Genomic DNA, 22,025 nt, shown 5'->3' with positions numbered 1-22,025 from the left:
ACCAGTGACCAAGTGTCATAAAGTATGTCCATCTATGATTTGTATCATTCTAAGTAAAGACATTAAGAAATGATTTAGCACCCGTCTATTCGCATTACTTCTCATTTCTATATGGATGCTGTGGGAAAGACGATTCCCATTTTATTTGTAAAGGGATGAATGGTGGAAGTCCTATGTGTTCCAACCGTCTTGCCCTATCTGTACACTATGGTTATTTTATCATGGGAACACATACACCAAATGCGTTTCAGTCATACATACACATACTCTGGGACACCTAGCATTACTACTACTCATTGCATCCCAACTCTACAAAGAAAGGCACACATGCATTCTCCTCTTAATGTGTCCCATCCCTGTCCTCCGCCAGCTGGATTTACTCCCAGTATGTGCAATGATTTTCACTGGGGAAACAGCCGAAAGTTGTCTCAGGAAGGTCTCAGTTACTTGTGTTGTGTATTCAAGGCATGGGTCTACTCTCCATCCTTTTCCTCCTCTGTGATTAGCTACTTCTAGCTGTAACCTTGCAATGAGAGGATGAGCTTGATAATTGTGGAATTGACGAGTCACAACTCTCTGGCTGTATAATTGCCTTCTTAAAGGGTTCAGCAGAAGATTTACATTACATTATATGTACTTAATAATATTAGGAGTGATGAGAATACAAAGTGAAGGGTTTGAGAATGGTCTCTTTAATCATGGACACATCTGGCTATGTACAGTACCATGCTAGTCAATGTCTTGGGCTTCTGTAATAATCAGTCACTGTGATACAATAAAACTGACTGCGTGTGAGCTGGGAACGTTACAGACCTTTTATTAATAAAATGTGTTCATTGATCGACTCAAAAAACTTTCAAAACATTTGACCTCTTTAATAGGGAGAATATGAAACATCTAATAGTTGGACAGTAACAACCTTTGGCTGGTCATGTCTGCCCTATAAACTCCCGTTAGCTAGGTTGGACTTTGGTCAGTGGCTCCTTATGATACATTTAAGCTGCCCGGAGAATCGGGCTCCTCTGTAACGGGGTTGATGTCCTCGGTCTGTGAGGCTATGCTCTCAGAGCCTCTCTGGTGCCCATTTACATACATAGAGACGTCTCCATCTGTCACAGTGGTAAGATTCTTATTTCTGCAGAAAATGGGAAAGACACACATTACAGAAACAGTGTCATCTACAGCAACTGCCCTGAGGTGAATGGGGTAGGACAATATAAATCTACAAGATATTTTGAGAATGATGTTATAAGCGGAGAGCTTGGATCCCCTGCACTCTCTGTCTAAATACCTAACATCCATGACCTGGGACTGATTTTGAGTTAACATATATTTTTGAGTCTAGTGCACATCTAAAAATGTGTCCATATGCTTCTGTTTCTGTGGCGGTACTTTGCGATAAACTACAGCATCATAACTTTGAATCTAGTGTGTAGCGGGGAAGCCCATTTAGTCTTGGAATGGGCGTATGAACAAATTGTACTGCTAACATTGTATGTAATATCTATCTTCTGTAGGAAAATGTATTTTAAATTGTAAAGCTGAGCAGTAATTGACTTGCTAGTGTTTACTTATTGCCCTAGGCTCAGTGTACAAGTTGTTAATGTCTGTGGTTTTCTCACTTGAAGCAAGGATCAAAGACTGGGGTCGGTTTATAACCCTATTACAGGCCAACGAGAGACAGACCAACCAGCAAGGTGTCAAATCTTTCTCCTAGCCAGCTGAGCTTCAATCAGGATGGAGTGAGCAAGTACCTAAGCCCTGCTCAGGTGACCAGGAGACCCTGTGTTACAGTCACCTAAACAATGGAAGGGTTAAACTATCCAAAGGGGGGGGGGGTGACCCAAAGCAGCCTGTGAAAGGGTATACAAATGTGTGTCTGATGTGAAACACTGTTCATCCTGCATGAGGCTATCGAAGGCTACAGATGATCCGTATTCGTCACTGGGAAGGCCTCATCCCAGAACCATTTAATCCAAGGTGATCTGAATGGTTTGTTGCTCACATTTATTATTTGATTTGATTTTCTGGAAACTGTAATTAACTGTGTGATTCTTTAACATTATTATATTCTTTGTAACATTTTGTACATAAGCTTTGAAGATATTCTTGAATTAAACATTAATTCTAGTTCTGGATCTGTGTTTTTTGTGACCCAAGGCCTCATATGGATCATGTTACCTATTTTTCTTAGTATTGATAATTGTGTATGCAGGTGAGAGCAGAAGCTCACCTTATGCTTTAGCAGTATATTCTTCTTCTGCTGGTGGCAGTAACCAGGTCTAGTTAACCACACGTGCTGAGGTAACCTGTCAAAGTCACGGGCGGCGATCCTCAGATTGGGTTATCAGGAGGGCCGGCCCGCAGGACCGTGACATAATGTATAGATACGTATGGTGCAAAAAATGTGTCATCATCAACAATGTAGGAACTTACAAGCGGATGCTAAAAGATACGTGTAAGTCCCAATGAGACACATCTAAAAGACACATCTTGATTGGCTTGCATCTCCACGTCACCAATGTACTGATCCTACACAGGTAAACGCACACGTAAATGCACTGGTACCTGCCTCTATAAGAACATGCAGACGCAAATATAACATACAAATATCCAAAAATATGGAAGATGGGCAGTACAACAATTTTTCTGCAAATGTCAATTTGACTTTGTCCAACTCTAAATCAGACCCTAGTTAATGTAGCTGGAATATATATGTTGTTCATTTCTAATTTGACTGTAGGTTAACAAAGCTTATAATCTCTTTTATGTCCCCTTAAAGATCCAGTTGATCGCTTGTTGATCGCTTGTCAATGCCTTGGGTTTGAATCCAACAATCATTGCACTTATCACTGTTGCCTGCAAACAAGTTACTGTCTTCTGCTTGTGATCCAGAAAGGAGCTCTGCCTACCTAAGCAGATATAGAACGATGCTAACAGTTGGAAATATAATCATATTGACCTGATATGAAATATTATATAGCTCATCTTTCATAATGTTTGTTGGTGGTTTTACTTGATTTTTAAGACGTTGGTGTAGATAAGGAGTGTTACCTCAGCTCTACCTCTTGGATGGTCTCAGGTAACTCGATACGACACGTCTCTGTTAGCAAGAAGGCAGCAGTGCCAGATACCAGGGACATTGAGCTAAATACCACAGGAGGCAGAAATATCCAGAAATGGTCCAGCAGAATTACCAGAGGAGCCATAGAGCTGCCCAGACGGGTCATGAAGGAGCAGAAGCCGAGGCCTGTCTGTCTGCAGAGATAAGAGACCATAGCAGCAGTTATTGACTGATGGCAGTTCACTCATTTCAGACAGACTTGTAAAAGGGAATCCAATTAAACCCTGCGACTAATTACCCACCCCGCCTTGGAAATGCTATTCAATGAAATAGCATTATTCCTGCACTGTACATCAGTGGTTAATGGGAATAAATTGCGGAATCAATGGGTTTTCCTTGCGTGAAACCCCCTTTGGTGCCTTCTTCCCACTGACTTTTCCTCGCAGCTCCTGAAGCTGTGAGGAAAAGCGCGCCTCTGGGAAATGATGCTCGAGGTTAATCCCGCTGACTGGATTGCCGGCCTGCAGCCAACTGGATTCCTCCCACAGAGTGCATGCTGGATGGAAATGAACTCATATTATACAGTACAAAATGTCAGCAGTCAGAGCTTTTACCTGAGGTAAAATATATGACCTTTAAAAATGCTAAATATAGAGACTTCAACTGACAGAAATAAGGTAAGAAAGTTATTTGTAAGCCAAGGTTTCTAGGCACACTAGGCAAAGCGTCACATTACCGCCCCTAATTCCCCAATATACTCTTCCAAATCATTTACATAAAACCACAAGTTACCATGTTAACCAAAGTCTTATGACAACGGGGTCCTGCCTGTAAATGTATTACACTTTGTTGTAGCATCAGGGCACCCAATATTCCTATTCACCTTTGTCCCCAACAACCCCATTTAGCAACTTCCCCCCATCAAGCATCCATTAAACCATTTCTCAATTCACTGTCCCAGCGCCCATTAACATATTCTTCAGTTCTCCTCCCCTGTACCCATTAACACATTCATCCACACTGTCGGCACCCATTAGCGTCCTAGCGTCCCTCCACCAGGAACCCATTTATCCATTCACCACCAGCACCTATTACTCCATTTGCTCCACACCCAGCACCCGTTCCCATCAAGAACCATTAATCAATATACCCTCGCAGCACCCATTAACACATTTGTCCACCCTGTCAGCACACATTAACCTCTCCCCACCCAGCAATCCATTCAACCTAGCACTCATTAACCCCCCTATAAGCACCCACTACCCCCCACCTAGCAATTAGTATTCCATTCAAAGTGAGCACCCATTAACCCACAACACCAAGAGCCTATTAATACCTTCACTCCCAGCAGCCATTAACCCCCCTTTCAGCACCCATTAGCCTTCCCTCACCTAGCACCTGTTAATCCATTCACTCCTAGCACCCACTAAACCCCCAGTCTGCACCCATTAATCCGTGCACCCATTAAGCCCCCTGTCCAGCACCAATTTCTACATTCCTCCCAGTCCCAACACACATTAAACAATTCAGCCCTCCCCACAGCACAATTCAGCCCTCCCCACAGCACCCATTAACTCAATCACACATTAAAAAGGTCCCATTGCCTGTTTGGCTCCTGCTTATTCAGCTCATCATTCTTCTACTTGTATAGCCTGGGAGGTGGAGCTTGTATAATTGCCTGTGTGAGAGGGAAGAGAAGGAGATTGCAGGGGATGGTCACCCACGCTGCTGCCTGCCTGCTGCACCAGGCTGATGACACTGACAGCCAGAGGAGCAGGCTGCAGGTTTAAATAAAGAATAGATGGTGCAGCGGCAGCCGCGTCTTACAGGATCTGCGACCATCGCTAGCCTAAGCATGATAAGGGTGTCAGAGATATCCTTCATTTTTGTCCAAGGCAGCCTCAGCAGGTGCCCCCTCAAGTCCCACTCGCCTTATGCACCTGCATAAAGTTGCCTGATGGAAGCAAACAAATAAATACAAAGTCCATAGGCCAAAAATAAAGTTCATAAATGAATCAACCCCAGTATATAAAATTTAAATTCCAGACAAGATAAAACTGAACGGACGCTCATTGTTGGAATTCCTCAAATCATACTTAAGAAAATAGAGTAAAATTGTTCTGGATCTAATATCCACCAGTGGGACAAAAAAAAAAAAAGAAAAGAAATAAGGGCAGAATGTTCTTTTCAAATTGTGAGTTCACAAGATTACCCTCCTCACCAACGCATTTTGTTCACTCTATAGGCTCTATTTATTAACATTATTTTTACTAAAATAAAGTGAAAAAGGGTGTTTTCACACCCTTTTCACATTATTTTAGTATCACCTAAAGTTACTAAAGGGCAATTGGAGTAGAATTCGTAAAATTCTACTCCAAGCCCTAATTATCACTAATTTTTAGTAAGCAGATCGCATTTCTCATAATTGTAATGGGAAATGTGATCTGGCCAAAGTTACTAAAAATAAATTGTGAAAAAATAACGGGGAAAGCCCTGTGATAACACCACCTGGAGGTGGCGTTATCCAGGTCTTCCCCGATTACCGGAGTCCTGCTCTGCTCTAATGGGCAGAGCAGAGCCTGGAGCCGGGCCCAGTGATCAGATGTGTGATCTAAACAGACCACACGCTGATACACTGTAAAAAAAAAGAAGAAAAAATTGGTAAAAAAAACCCAACTTACCAGAGTCCAGGGCCAGTGATCGGTGCTCCGGTGATGTCTTCCCTCCGGTCAGCTGGTCTCCCATCCTGCACTGGGGCCCGGTCGTCACCTGACCGGGTCCCAGTGCAGGATGGGATGTCAGCTGACCAGAGCCACAGAGGACATCAGCAGAGCACCGATCACCGGAGGTAAGTGTAATTAAAGGAGGGGGTCGCTATCGTGGGGGGCGGGGCTTAGCGATGGGTGGTGGGGCTTAGTGGCAGCCGGTTGGCGCATGCTTGGACACTTGTCACTGTAATGTTTGCGAAAATACGTGATAAGGCTGCGGAGGGGATTCGCAGGGACAGAGCTTTATCGCAAGCTCTGTCTCTACAAGGGAATTTTAGTAAATCCCTGTGATATTGCCTGAATTCGCAATGCGATTTCAGTCGATAATATCACACTACAATCTGCATTCAAAATGCTGATTGTAGTAAATAGAGCCCTTTGTGTGTTTTTCATAGGATGCATCATATACAGTGATATACTAACCTACTTAACCAGACGACTGCTACTGCTAATATAAGTGAATTCATTCCTGCCATATATACTTTGTGTTTTTTCTTTTGCATATGAGTCTAAGTCGCACTGCGCATGCGTCCCGATTTTGTACCTACAGAGTCGCAGTACAGATTTGGAGGCACCGTATCAGAAATGCAAGGGGCGTTCCTGGACAGTGACAGAAGGGTGACTAAAAAGACACACCGAGATGTTGTTTCTTAAGGGAATATCCAGGGCCGGATTAAGGTTTGAGTGGGCCCTGGGGCAACAACTTTGTGGGGGCCTCCATCAATATAATTGTATATCTTTATATATACACATACACCACACACATTATATACTTACACACACATACATACAGTCACACAGAAAATACACCACACATGCATGTGTCACACATACTGTACATTACACACAAACATACACACATACACACACACATTTCTAACACACTTACCTTGCACCATCTGTATTGCATGTTGTGGATGGGGAGGGGACCTGGCAGGAAGGCAACATGTTATTAAGCTCTGCCCCCCTCTCGGCTTTGGCCGCGATTCGTGGGTCAATCGGAAAGGGGAGGATCCAAATGACACAATTGTAATGGAAATGCATCAAACTGGTTCCGCCTCCAGCCGATTGACCCGCAAATTGCGGCATTTTGCCGCCAGGTGGGCGGGGCTTAATAATGGTGCCTGCTCTTGTGCAGCTGCTGCTGCTGTGTGGGGGCCCTTTAGGTGTGGGTGTTCTGGGACGACCGCCACTGTCGCCCCCCTTATAATCCGGCCTTGGGAGTGTCGCAGGCATGACGCAGGAAGCGGTTGCGTACAAATACGCTGAATCACTCACATAGGAGGCCATAAGCAGACGGGGAATTGGCACCTGCCATAGGGTTGGTGCGAGGTCTATGGACGCACCAATCAGTATTACAGCATGTGTGGACACTGACAGTGGGTGTCTCAGTCCTTTCGAACACATGATGTCCGAAAGGACATCTCTTAGAATGTAAGCTCTTACGAGCAGGGCCCTCTACCCTCTTGTGCTTCTCCCTACTTTAGTTTCATCTACTTCTTACTCCCCATTAGGGCACCTAACACTTGGTTGCTTATGCTCTGTTGCTTATCTGGGTGTTATGGTCGCTAATGTAGCAATGTATATTATCCATGTCCTGGTCCTGTAGTGTATTGTTCTGTAAGTCGCTTGTCTACAACTAGTTTATGTACTTTGTAAGGCGCTGCGGAACACTTGTGGCACCATATAAATAAATGATAATAATAATAATAATGTACACCAGGGGAAGGGCTTTGTAGCGGTATTAGCATAAAGTTGCAGAGGCGACTGCGGCAAAAGTCACAGCTGCTTCTGCATCTGACACTGAATTAGGCCCTAATGATTTATTTATTTTTTTATATTAAAATTTGAAATCAATTGATATATTGAGTGCTCAATATATATATCATCTGTCTACCTATCTATCTATCTATCTATCTATCAATCCTCCATTAATCCAACTATCTACCTACCTATCATCTATCTGTCTCTATCAGTGGTGTCCCTCCCCGCTGTGACAACCAGTGTGAGGAGGGTTCTAGTGCGCACCGCAAAGTCGCGCAGCGGGAAAAGGGGTGTGGCCTTGCAGGCATGGGGTGTGGCCTCATGGGCCGAACAACAGTTTTAGTCACTACGGGGGTCCTGGAGGGACCACTCTGTGTACAGCCCCCGGCTCCTCTCACTATTTAGGAGTCAGCACTTTGGTGTCACCCTTCGGCAGGTCACACCGGCCTGCACCCCATTCTGACACCAGTACTATCTATCTATCTATCTATCTATCTATCTATCTATCTATCTATCTATCTATCTTTCTTTCTATCTATCTATCTATCCATCATGTATGAATAAACAAAATGTATTTTATTCAAACTATTTCTTTATTTCAAATAGTAGATGGGATTTAAAATTAGCGCAGTAGTATAAAGTTGTGTTATCTCTATATTTCCAGCGCTTTAAAATCCATTCCCAGCAGGTGCTCTGTTCCCAAATGAATAGGTATCAAATACATTAAATCCTTTGATTTAAGCAGCGGAATAATAAATACCAGAATATTTTTATTGTTTACTTTTACACAGCTGAAAGACTATAATTGTCTGCAATTCAGCTGGTGTCATGGTGCAGAATAGGAACCACAGAATATATACAGTAATTCAATACAAAACACAAAATACATAACACAAAACAGCAGAGGCAGAGATCATTGGGAAGTCAAAGATAAAACTATTACGTAAATAATCTAAAACCCTCTTGTTTAAAATAACTAATCAGTTTCATCCATCCTCCCCCCTCACGGCTCAAAATGTCCCACCACCCTAGCGGCACCACTGAACCCCACCACACACACACACACAAAACCACACATAAGCAAACATACTCAGCCCACACGCACACACACACTTCTCCTCACACAGGATGGATTTTTATAGGGGATTTCCACACAGGACAGACCACATCACATTGTATTAATATCTCCTGAGCTTCTGAGCAGGTGATTATGGCTGGTGCTGATGTCACAGCCAGTTAGCCTGCACATTATGACATCACACTTGTAATATTCTCATCTGCTGCCTTCAATCCTCACTTCTCAATATGAGTTGCATTGCGGAGGTATTTTGGAGAGAAAGAAAAAAAAGAGGAACAGAAATTACTAGTGAGCCGAGACTGAAAATGTCTCGTTATGAGAGTGAAAGACCTGTCGGCCTCATTACTAAACAAGAAGCCTGGCCAGAGATATGGACTACAGAAGATAAGGACGAGCGGAATCTTGATTCTGTGAATTATGTTCCTGTTGTCTGATTCTACGGTATATCAGTGATGACAAATATAAGTCATCTCCGATTCTGTGACTTATGATCATCACGTTCCCTTCACCAACAGTGAATACAAAGTCATCTCTAATACCGTAATGATCCCTTTGTCTCATTCACCAACAGTGAAGATAAAGATGAAGTCATCTATGATACCATGACTTATGATCCCTCAGTACCATTCCCCAGTGATGATGAAATAGAAGCTATCTCTGAAAAATATCCCCCAACAAAAACTCATCAATTGGATTTGTGCCATGTTTGGCTACAACATTAAAGAAGACCACAAAAGAACAGGATATCCAGGATTTTGATACCATGACTTATGGTCCTGTGGTCCCATTCACCAATGGAAACAAAGCAAAGTCATCGTTCTTGTTCAAATCGTCCAGTTTTGTCGTACCGTGTGTTCACAGCTTATGCAGCATACACGTAAAGATTTACATGTGTATGCAGCTTATGAGTTTTGAGCACATTATTATAATTAGAACCGTAACTGTGACTAACAAGCCCCCCCCACCCCCCTTTACCCTTTGAAGCATGACATCATGGTGAGGGGACGGAGTTGCCGGCTGCATGTTTGAAGCGTCCAACATACACCCCGGCGGCAGCTCTCCAGCTGTGACACTGGCTACAGTATGATTAGTAAACTTGTTTTGTGTTTCAAAAATAAATAAAAAATAAACAACTAATAAATAAAATCAGAGGAGCGCCGAGTGCGGTGTAAGGAGAAACACCGAATACCTACTAATCTAGGATAACAACAATTTATACCAATATTACACACAGTGGCAAACGCAGGATTTCTAGACGGGGGTTTCCAAATGCTTGATTTTAGAGTGAGTGTGGCCAGTCCATGAAGAGGGTAGAATTAGAACTTAACCAGCTTTAATAAGCGTCATACAAAGTGTACTGTGTGTAATAATTCCAGCATATACAGGACCAGTGATCACAGTAAGCCATTAAATGTGGCAGTAGGGCCATCCTGCCTGAGCTGAATGTATTTATTTTGGATGTAGGCACCATTTCAGAGTATTAGAGCAAGTCTGGGGAAGCAGCAGAATAACCTAGCACTGCCCTGGACATATATGTACATATTGGGCTCTATAGCAGTGCATCCCTAACAGTGAATGTTTTCCATATCTTCTAGTTGGTGCACAGGTTATTTATTACTGACTGATACATGTTAAAAGATCCACAGGTGGTGCTAATTATTTCATTTGAGATACTGTGAAGAACATGCAGCACTAGTAAAATTCTATTACATTACTATTTCTATTATGGTCATGGTGTGAGCTGGGGAGGGGAGTTTCCAGGCAGATGGAAACCCCCCCTGCATTTGCCTATGACACATGAATACGTGACCCGGTTACCTGAGTACGGTGGGGTACAATTCAGCCGTGAAGAGGAACGCTGTGGTAAATGATGCTTCTGAGAAGCCTTTCCCCAGGATGGCCACCAGGGAGCGCCAATGTCCTATATGAAGCAGGAGTCGGGGTGAGGGGGTTAGTAGTTGTTCCAAAAATTATATTTTGCAACCAAATAATTTTCCTTTCATACATTAGTTGAGTAATTTCTATACAATATAGGGATAATTTACCACCATTTCCCTAACATATAGAAGACCCCCATGGGTGACTAAACTGCCAGATCAGTGGCCAGGTTGCTCATGCACAGGGCACATTAATAAGAACTCTAATATGTGTCTTGCCGCCCCGGATGTGTGGGAAGGATACAAAGGCACAGGTGATAGCAGTGATGTTACCTCTAGGAGATGAGGCAGGTGATAGCAGTGATGTTACCTCTAGGAGATGAGGCAGGTTATAGCAGTGATGTTACCTCTAGGAGATGAGGCAGGTGATAGCAGTGATGTTACCTCTAGGAGATGAGGCAGGTTATAGCAGTGATGTTACCTCTAGGAGATGAGGTAGGTGATAGCAGTGATGTTACCTCTAGGAGATGAGGCAGGTGATAGCAGTGATGTTACCTCTTGGAGATGAGGTACAGTAGGTGATAGCAGTGATGTTACCTCTAGGAGATGAGGTACAGTAGGTGATAGCAGTGATGTTACCTCTAGGAGATGAGGTACAGTAGGTGATAGCAGTGATGTTACCTCTAGGAGATGAGGTACAGTAGGTGATAGCAGTGATGTTACCTCTAGGAGATGAGGTACAGTAGGTGATAACAGTGATGTTACCTCTAGGAGATGAGGTAGGTGATAGCAGTGATGTTACCTCTAGGAGATGAGGTAGGTGATAGCAGTGATGTTACTTGGAAGGAATAAGACAGGTGATAATAGTGATGTTACCTCTAGGAGATGAGGTAGGCGACAGCAGTGATGTTATTGGAAGGGTTAAGGCAGGTGATAAAAGTTATGTTACCTCTAGGATATGAGGTAGGTGATAGCAGTAATGTTACCTCTAGGAGATGAGGCAGGTTATAGCAGTAATGTTACCTCTGGGAGATGAGGCAGGTTATAGCAGTGATGTTACCTCTAGGAGATGAGGCAGGTTATAGCAGTAATGTTACCTCTAGGAGATGAGGCAGGTGATAGTAGTAATGTTACCTCTAGGAGATGAGGCAGGTTATAGCAGTGATGTTACCTCTGGGAGATGAGGTAGGTGATAGCAGTGATGTTACCTCTGGGAGATGAGGTAGGTGATAGCAGTGATGTTACCTCTAGGAGATGAGGCAGGTGATAGCAGTAATGTTACCTCTGGGAGATGAGGCAGGTGATAGCAGTGATGTTACCTCTAGGAGATGAGGCAGGTGATAGCAGTAATGTTACCTCTAGGAGATGAGGCAGGTTATAGCAGTGATGTTACCTCTGGGAGATGAGGTAGGTGATAGCAGTGATGTTACCTCTAGGAGATGAGGCGGGTTATAGCAGTGATGTTACCTCTAGGAGATGAGGCAGGTGATAGCAGTGATGTTACCTCTAGGAGATGAGGCGGGTTATAGCAGTGATGTTACCTCTAGGAGATGAGGCAGGTGATAGCAGTGATGTTACCTCTAGGAGATGAGGCAGGTGATAGCAGTGATGTTACCTCTAGGAGATGAGGCAGGTGATAGCAGTGATGTTACCTCTAGGAGATGAGGCAGGTGATAGCAGTGATGTTACCTCTAGGAGATGAGGTAGGTGATAGCAGTGATGTTACCTCTAGGAGATGAGGCAGGTTATAGCAGTGATGTTACCTCTAGGAGATGAGGCAGGTTATAGCAGTAATGTTACCTCTAGGAGATGAGGCAGGTGATAGCAGTGATGTTACCTCTAGGAGATGAGGCAGGTTATAGCAGTAATGTTACCTCTAGGAGATGAGGCAGGTTATAGCAGTGATGTTACCTCTAGGAGATGAGGTAGGTTATAGCAGTGATGTTACCTCTAGGAGATGAGGTAGGTGATAGCAGTAATGTTACCTCTAGGAGATGAGGTAGGTGATAGCAGTAATGTTACCTCTAGGAGATGAGGTAGGTGATAGCAGTAATGTTACCTCTAGGAGATGAGGCAGGTGATAGCAGTAATGTTACCTCTAGGAGATGAGGCAGGTTATAGCAGTAATGTTACCTCTAGGAGATGAGGCAGGTTATAGCAGTAATGTTACCTCTAGGAGATGAGGCAGGTTATAGCAGTAATGTTACCTCTAGGAGATGAGGTAGGTGACAGCAGTGATGTTACTTGGAAGGAATAAGACAGGTGATAATAGTGATGTTACCTCTAGGACAGTGATTTTCAACATTTTCAACTTGAGGCACACTACACTAGATTTTAAAATTGCCACGGCACAGTGGTTGAAAAACGCTGCTCTAGGAGATGAGGTAGGTGATAGCAGTGATGTTACTGGGAGGGGATAAAACTGGTGATAAAAGTTATGTTACCTCTAGGATATGAGGTAGGTGATAGCAGTGATGTTACTTTGAGGGGATAAGACAGGTGATACTACTGAGTAGGTGATAATATTGATGCTTCTTGGATGAAGCAGGTGATAATAGTGAGGTTACCTGTAGGGGATGATGAGGCAGGTGATAATAGTGATGTAACCTGTAGGGGATGATGAGGCAGGTGATAATAGTGATGTAACCTGTAGGGGATGATGAAGCAGGAGATAATAGTGATGTAACCTGTAGGGGATGATGAGTCAGGTGATAATAGGGATGTAACCTGTAGGGGATGATAAGGCAGGTGATAATAGTGATGTTACCTGTAGGGGATGATGAGGCAGGTGATAATAGTGAGGTTACCTGTAGGCGATGATGAAGCAGGTGATAATAGGGATGTAACCTGTAGGGGATGATAAGGCAGGTGATAATAGTGATGTTACCTGTAGGGGATGATGAGGCAGGTGATAATAGTGATGTAGCCTGTAGGGGATGATGAGGCAGGTGATAATAGTGTTGTGACCTGTAGAGGATGATGAGTCAGGTGATGATAGGGATGTAGACTGTAAGAGATAATGAGGCAGGTGATAATAGTGATATAGCCTGTAGGGGATGATGAGGCAGGTGATAATAGGGATGTAACCTGTAGGGGATGATGAGGCAGGTGATAATAGTGATGTAGACTGTAAGAGATAATGAGGCAGGTGATAATAGTGATGTAGCCTGTAGGGGATGATGAGGCAGGTGATAATGGGGATGTAACCTGTAGGGGATGATGAGGCAGGTGATAATAGTGATGTAATTGTAAGGGGTGATGAGACAGGTGATAATAGGGATGTAACCTGGAGGGGATGATGAAGCAGGTGATAATGGGGATGTAACCTGTAGGGGATGATGAGACAGGTGATAATAGGGATGTAATTGTAGGGGGTGATGAGACAGGTGATAATAGGGATGTAATTGTAGGGGATGATGAGGCAGGTGATAATAGTGATGTAGCCTGTAGGGGATTATGAGGCAGGTGATAATAGGGATGCAACCTGGAGGGGATTATGAGGCAGGTGATAATAGGGATGTAACCTGGAGGGGATGATGAGACAGGTGATAATAGGGATGTAATCTGTAGGGGATGATGAGGCAGGTGATAATAGTGATGTAACCTGGAGGGGATGATGAGACAGGTGATAAAGGGGATGTAACCTGGAGGGGATGATGAGACAGGTGATAATAGGGATGTAACCTGGAGGGGATGATGAGGCAGGTGATAATAGGGATGTAACCTGGAGGGGATGATGAGGCAGGTGATAATGGGGATGTAACCTGGAGGGGATGATGAGGCAGGTGATAATAGTGATGTAACCTGTAGGGGATGATGAGGCAGGTGATAATAAGGATGTAATTGTAGGGGATGATGAGGCAGGTGATAATAGGGACGTAACCTGTAGGGGATGATGAGGCAGGTGATAATAGGGATGTAACCTGGAGGGGATGATGAGGCAGGTGATAATAGGGATGTAACCTGGAGGGGATGATGAGGCAGGTGATAATAGTGATGTAACCTGTAGGGGATGATGAGGCAGGTGATACTAGTGAAGTAATTGTAGGGGATGATGAGGCAGGTGATAATAGGGATGTAACCTGGAGGGGATGATGAGGCAGGTGATAATAGTGATGTAACCTGTAGGGGATGATGAGGCAGGTGATAATAGGGATGTAATTGTAGGGGATGATGAGGCAGGTGATAATAGGGATGTAACCTGGAGGGGATGATGAGGCAGGTGATAATAGGGATGTAACCTGTAGAGGATGATGAGACAGGTGATAATAGTGATGTAACCTGTAGGGGATGATGAGACAGGTGATAATAGGGATGTAATTGTAGGGGATGATGAGGCAGGTGACAATAGTGATGTAACCTGTAGGGGATGATGAGGCAGGTGATAAGTGATGTAGCCTGTAGAAGATTATGAGGCAGGTGATAATAGTGATGTAACCTGGAGGGGATGATGAGGCAGGTGATAATAGTGATGTAACCTGGAGGGGATGATGAGACAGGTGATAATAGGGATGTAACCTGTAGAGGATGATGAGACAGGTGATAATAGTGATGTAACCTGTAGGGGAAGATGAGACAGGTGATAATAGGGATGTAATTGTAGGGGATGATGAGGCAGGTGAAAATAGTGATGTAACCTGTAGGGGATGATGAGGCAGGTGATAAGTGATGTAGCCTGTAGAAGATTATGAGGCAGGTGATAATAGTGATGTAACCTGGAGGGGATGATGAGGCAGGTGATAATAGTGATGTAACCTGGAGGGGATGATGAGACAGGTGATAATAGGGATGTAACCTGTAGGGATGATGAGGCAGGTGATAATAGGGATGTAACCTGTAGGGGATGATGAGGCAGGTGATAAGTGATGTAGCCTGTAGAAGATTATGAGGCAGGTGATAAAAGTGATGTAACCTGTAGGGGATGATGAGGCAGGTGATAATAGTCATGTAGACTGTATGGGATGATGAGGCAGGTTATAATAGGGATGTAACCTGTAGGGGATGATGAGACAGGTGATAATAGGGATGTAATTGTAGGAGATGATGAGGCAGGTGATAATGGGGATGTAACCTGTAGGGGATGATGAGACAGGTGATAATAGGGATGTAATTGTAGGGGCTGATGAGACAGGTGATAATAGGGATGTAATTGTAGGGGATGATGAGGCAGGTGATAATAGTGATGTAGCCTGTAGGGGATTATGAGGCAGGTGATAATAGGGATGTAATTTGGAGGGGATGATGAGACAGGTGATAATAGGGATGTAATCTGTAGGGGATGATGAAGCAGGTGATAATAGTGATGTAACCTGTAGGGGCTGATAAGACAGGTGATAATAGTGATGTAACCTGTAGGGGATGATGAGACAGGTGATAGAAGGAATGTAACCTGGAGGGGATGATGAGACAGGTGATAATAGGGATGTAATCTGTAGGGGATGATGAGGCAGGTGATAATAGGGATGTAACTTGTAGGGGATGATGAGACAGGTGATAATAGGGATGTAACCTGTAGAGGATGATGAGGCAGGTGATAATAGTGATGTTATTGTAGGGGATGATGAGGCAGGTGATAATAGGGATGTAATTGTAGGGGATGATGAGGCAGGTGATAATAGGGATGTAACCTGGAGGGGATGATGAGGCAGGTGATAATAGTGATGTAACCTGTAGGGGATGATGAGGCAGGTGATAATAGGGATGTAATTGTAGGGGATGATGAGGCAGGTGATAATAGGGATGTAACCTGGAGGGGATGATGAGGCAGGTGATAATAGGGATGTAATTATAGGGGATGATGAGGCAGGTGATAATAGTGATGTAACCTGTAGGGGATGATGAGGCAGGTGATAAGTGATGTAGCCTGTAGAAGATTATGAGGCAGGTGATAATAGTGATGTAACTTGGAGGGGATGATGAGGCAGGTGATAATAGGGATGTAACCTGTAGGGATGATGAGGCAGGTGATAATAGGGATGTAACCTGTAGGGGATGATGAGGCAGGTGATAAGTGATGTAGCCTGTAGAAGATTATGAGGCAGGTGATAAAAGTGATGTAACCTGTAGGGGATGATGAGGCAGGTGATAATAGTGATGTAGACTGTATGGGATGATGATGCAGGTGATAATAGGGATGTAACCTGTAGGGGATGATGAGAGGTGATAATAGGGATGTAATTGTAGGAGATGATGAGGCAGGTGATAATAGGGATGTAACATGTAGGGGATGATGAGGAAGGTGATAATAGTGATGTAATTGTAGGGGATGATGAAGCAGGTGATAATGGGGATGTAACCTGTAGGGGATGATGAGACAGGTGATAATAGGGATGTAATTGTAGGGGCTGATGAGACAGGTGATAATAGGGATGTAATTGTAGGGGATGATGAGGCAGGTGATAATAGTGATGTAGCCTGTAGGGGATTATGAGGCAGGTGATAATAGGGATGTAACTTGGAGGGGATGATGAGACAGGTGATAATAGTGATGTAACCTGTAGGGGCTGATAAGACAGGTGATAATAGGGATGTAACCTGTAGGGGATGATGAGACAGGTGATAATAGGGATGTAATCTGTAGGGGATGGTGAGGCAGGTGATAATAGGGATGTAACTTGTAGGGGATGATGAGACAGGTCATAATAGGGATGTAACCTGTAGAGGATGTTGAGACAGGTGATAATAGTGATGTAACCTGGAGGGGATGATGAGGGAGGTGATAATAGTGATGTTATTGTAGGGGATGATGAGGCAGGTGATAATAGGGATGTAATTGTAGGGGATGATGAGGCAGGTGATAATAGGGATGTAACCTGGAGGGGATGATGAGGCAGGTGATAATAGGGATGTAACCTGTAGAGGATGATGAGACAGGTGATAATAGCGATGTAACCTGTAGGGGATGATGAGACAGGTGATAATAGGGATGTAATTGTAGGGGATGATAAGGCAGGTGATAATAGTGATGTAACCTGTAGGGGATGATGAGGCAGGTCATAAGTGATGTAGCCTGTAGAAGATTATGAGGCAGGTGATAATAGTGATGTAACCTGGAGGGGATGATGAGGCAGGTGATAATAGTGATGTAACCTGGAGGGGATGATGAGACAGGTGATAATAGGGATGTAACCTGGAGAGGATGATGAGACAGGTGATAATAGTGATGTAACCTGTAGGGGATGATGAGACAGGTGATAATAGGGATGTAATTGTAGGGGATGATGAGGCAGTTGATAATAGTGATGTAACCTGTAGGGGATGATGAGGCAGGTGATAAGTGATGTAGCCTGTAGAAGATTATGAGGCAGGTGATAATAGTGATGTAACCTGGAGGGGATGATGAGGCAGGTGATAATAGGGATGTAACCTGTAGGGATGATGAGGCAGGTGATAATAGTGATGTAGACTGTATGGGATGATGAGGCAGGTGATAATAGTGATGTAACCTGTAGGGGATGATGAGGCAGGTGATAATAGTGATGTAGACTGTATGGGATGATGAGGCAGGTGATAATAGTGATGTAACCTGTAGGGGATGATGAGGCAGGTGATAATAGGGATGTCACCTGTAGGGGATGATGAGGCAGGTGATAATAGGGATGTAACCTGTAGAGGATGATGACACAGGTGATAATAGTGATGTAACCTGTAGGGGATGATGAGACAGGTGATAATAGGGATGTAACCTGTAGGGGATGATGAGGCAGGTGATAAGTGATGTAGCCTGTAGAAGATTATGAGGCAGGTGATAAAAGTGATGTAACCTGTAGGGGATGATGAGGCAGGTGATAATAGGGATGTAACCTGTAGAGGATGATGAGACAGGTGATAATAGGGATGTAACCTGTAGGGGATGATGAGACAGGTGATAATAGTGATGTAACCTGAAGGGGATGATGAGGCAGGTGTTAATAGGGATGTAACCTGGAGGTGATGATGAGGCAGGTGATAATAGTGATGTAACCTGTATTGGATGATGAGGCAGGTGATAATAGTGATGTAATTGTAGGGGATGATGAGGCAGGTAATAATAGGGATGTAACCTGTAGGGGATGATGAGACAGGTGATAATAGGGATGTAATTGTAGGGGATGATGAGGCAGGTGATAATAGGGATGTAACCTGGAGGGGATGAGGAGGCAGGTGATAATAGTGATGTAACCTGTAGGGGATGATGAGGCAGGTGATAATAGGGATGTAACCTGTAGGGATGATGAGGCAGGTGATAATAGTGATGTAGACTGTATGGGATGATGAGGCAGGTGATAACAGTGATGTAGACTGTATGGGATGATGAGGCAGGTGATAATAGTGATGTAGACTGTATGGGATGATGAGGCAGGTGATAATAGTGATGTAACCTGTAGGGGATGATGAGGCAGGTGATAATAGTGATGTAGACTGTATGGGATGATGAGGCAGGTGATAATAGTGATGTAACCTGTAGGGAATGATGAGGCAGGTGATAATAGGGATGTAACCTGTAGGGGATGATGAGACAGGTGATAATAGTGATGTAACCTGTTGGGGATGATGAGACAGGTGATAATAGGGATGTAATTTTAGGGGATGATGAGGCAGGTGATAATAGTGATGTAACCTGTAGGGGATGATGAGGCAGGTGATAAGTGATGTAACCTGTAGAAGATTATGAGGCAGGTGATAATAGTGATGTAACCTGTAGGGGATGATGAGGCAGGTGATAATAGTGATGTAACCTGTAGGGGATGATGAGGCAGGTGATAATAGGGATGTAACCTGGAAGTGATGATGAGGCAGGTGATAATAGTGATGTAACCTGTAGGGGATGATGAGGCAGGTGATAATAGTGATGTAACCTGTAGGGGATGATGAGGCAGGTGATAATAGTGATGTAACCTGTAGGGGATGATGAGGCAGGTAATAATAGGGATGTAACCTGGAGGGGATGATGAGGCAGGTGATAATAGTGATGTAATTGTAGGGGATGGTGAGACAGGTGATTATAGGGATTTAACCTGTAGGGGATGATGAGACAGGTGATAATAGTGATGTAACCTGTAGGGGATGATGAGGCAGGTAATAATAGGGATGTAACCTGGAGGGGATGATGAGGCAGGTGATAATAGTGATGTAATTGTAGGGGATGGTGAGACAGGTGATTATAGGGATGTAACCTGGAGGGGATGATGAGGCAGGTGATAATGGGGATGTAACCTGGAGGGGATGATGAGGCAGGTGATAATAGGGACGTAACCTGTAGGGGATGATGAGGCAGGTGATAATAGGGATGTAACCTGGAGGGGATGATGAGGCAGGTGATAATAGGGATGTAATTTGGAGGGGATGATGAGACAGGTGATAATAGTGATGTAGCCTGTAGGGGATGATGAGGCAGGTGATAATAGTGATGTAATTGTAGGGGATGATGAGGCAGGTGATAATGGGGATGTAACCTGGAGGGGATGATGAGACAGGTGATAATAGTGATGTAACCTGTAGGGGATGATGAGACAGGTGATAATAGGGATGTAATTGTAGGGGATGATGAGGCAGGTGATAATAGTGATGTAACCTGTAGGGGATGATGAGGCAGGTGATAAGTGATGTAGCCTGTAGAAGATTATGTGGCAGGTGATAATAGTGATGTAACCTGTAGGGGATGATGAGGCAGGTGATAATAGTGATGTAACCTGTAGGGGATGATGAGGCAGGTGATAATAGTGATGTAATTGTAGGGGATGGTGAGGCAGGTGATAATAGTGATGTAACCTGGAGGGGATGATGAGGCGGGTGATTATAGGGATGTAACCTGGATGGGATGATGAGGCAAATGATAATAATGATGTACTTGTAGGGGATGATGAGGCAGGTGATTATAGGGATGTAACCTGGAGGGGATGATGAGGCAGGTGATAATAGTGATGTAACCTGGAGGGGATGATGAGGCAGGTGATAATAGGGATGTAACCTGGAGGGGAGGATGAGGCAGGTGATAATAAGGATGTAATTGTAGGGGATGATGAGGCAGGTGATAATAGTAATGTAATTGTAGGGGATGGTGAGGCAGGTGATAATAGTGATGTAACCTGGAGGGGATGATGAGGCAGGTGATTATATTGATGTAACCTGGATGGTATGATGAGGCAAATGATAATAATGATGTACTTGTAGGGGATGATGAGGCAGGTGATTATAGGGATGTAACCTGGAGGGGATGATGAGGCAGGTGATAATAGGGATGTAACCTGGAAGGGATGATGAGGCAGGTGATAATAGGGATGTAACCTGGAGGGGAGGATGAGGCAGGTGATAATAAGGATGTAATTGTAGGGGATGATGAGGCAGGTGATTATAGGGATGTAACCTGGAGGGGATGATGAGGCAGGTGATAATAGTGATGTTGCAGGAGGGTATGAGGAAGATGATAATGATAATAAAGGTACCTGGAGGAATTAGGCAGGTGAAGCCTATGCAGACAGCTGTGATAATCAGGGAACCTCCCTGACACTGTTTGCGCCCAATGCGATCCAGCAGGATATATACCAAAACTTTAGCTGGGATCTCTATTGCTCCAAATATAAAATGGGTGAGGAATGGACTGAGGCTGAAACCAGTGACGTGGAAGCTGATACCATAATAACTGAAGGCCACACCGAACCTGCACGGGAAGGAAAATGTCACACACCGAAGAATAGGGGACACACAGAAAATTGTCCCTACGTGAGAAGACACAGTCACAAGAAGCCCAGCCAATGATACCCCCTTTAGCTTGGATATATGTAAAATGGTGCCATATACCAGCCATTCATGTGAGGATGGACAATTTCTGTAGAAGTACATGGACTGGGGACAATGTATGTACAGTAAGTGAAGGCCATCCATGCCTGGATATACATGATCCATCTGGTAACGAAGGTGTCAGATGTGTGTCTCAGTAAGAATTTCTAGCCTTTAGCCACCCTCACATCTGGAACTACCACATGTCTGAGTCTGGCTAGTGCAATTCAACTGGATGCATCCTCATTTACCTATTGCTTTTGGACCACATAGTGTGTGCCAAGACGTGGTATGATGCAGTGCTGTAACAAGGCTCTCGAGTGCCCTGTGCCGGCTACCAGCACTGGCAAGTGCAACACTGCGGAGCATCCTGAAGACGCTCCGAGCAGCTGCACAGATGGGCAGGGTTATTGCCCGGACCGTCCAAAAAACGATCCGGGTGGCACTGCCGCAGCAATACTGGTCGCAGGGTGCCATTCCAGGCCAGAAGCAAGCGCCACAGGGCAGCAATGATGCCGCCTACAGAGCCCTGTGCTCTGTGTGGTGGCACCACTCACACACCCCTTTTTCTGGTATAGCATACTAAGTCACCACACAGAGCGGTGGGTGAATAGATGCCGTGTGCACAGTGCGGGGAGAGCCTGAGGGCAGTCCAGCATCTCCGGTAGTACTAGGCACACCCGCAGAGTGTCGGAAACGGGGGAGTGCCTTGGGGT

The 22,025-nt window shown here is 44.3% G+C and overlaps 1 protein-coding gene across 1 annotated transcript in view; it reads right to left on the bottom strand.

Annotated features, from left to right (window-relative positions):
* Positions 1 to 694: 694 nt before the first annotated feature.
* LOC148509534 (solute carrier family 22 member 7-like) overlaps positions 695 to 22,025 on the bottom strand; it is a 104,914-nt gene continuing 83,583 nt past the window's right edge. Inside the window, exons 7-10 of the mRNA XM_088442974.1 lie at positions 20,976 to 21,190; positions 10,493 to 10,595; positions 3,055 to 3,258; positions 695 to 1,135 (exon numbers count right to left, since the gene is read on the bottom strand). Coding sequence (XP_088299100.1) covers positions 985 to 1,135; positions 3,055 to 3,258; positions 10,493 to 10,595; positions 20,976 to 21,190 — 673 coding nt within the window. The 3' untranslated portion in view covers positions 695 to 984. The remainder of the gene's footprint in view (positions 1,136 to 3,054; positions 3,259 to 10,492; positions 10,596 to 20,975; positions 21,191 to 22,025) is intronic.

This window comes from Taudactylus pleione, unplaced genomic scaffold, assembly GCF_031769625.1.
Source record: "Taudactylus pleione unplaced genomic scaffold, aTauple2 ptg000320l, whole genome shotgun sequence".
NCBI classification, from domain to species: Eukaryota; Metazoa; Chordata; class Amphibia; order Anura; family Myobatrachidae; genus Taudactylus; species Taudactylus pleione.
Note: the sequence above shows the minus strand (reverse complement) of the source record. Positions and strands in the feature narration are given on the sequence as shown.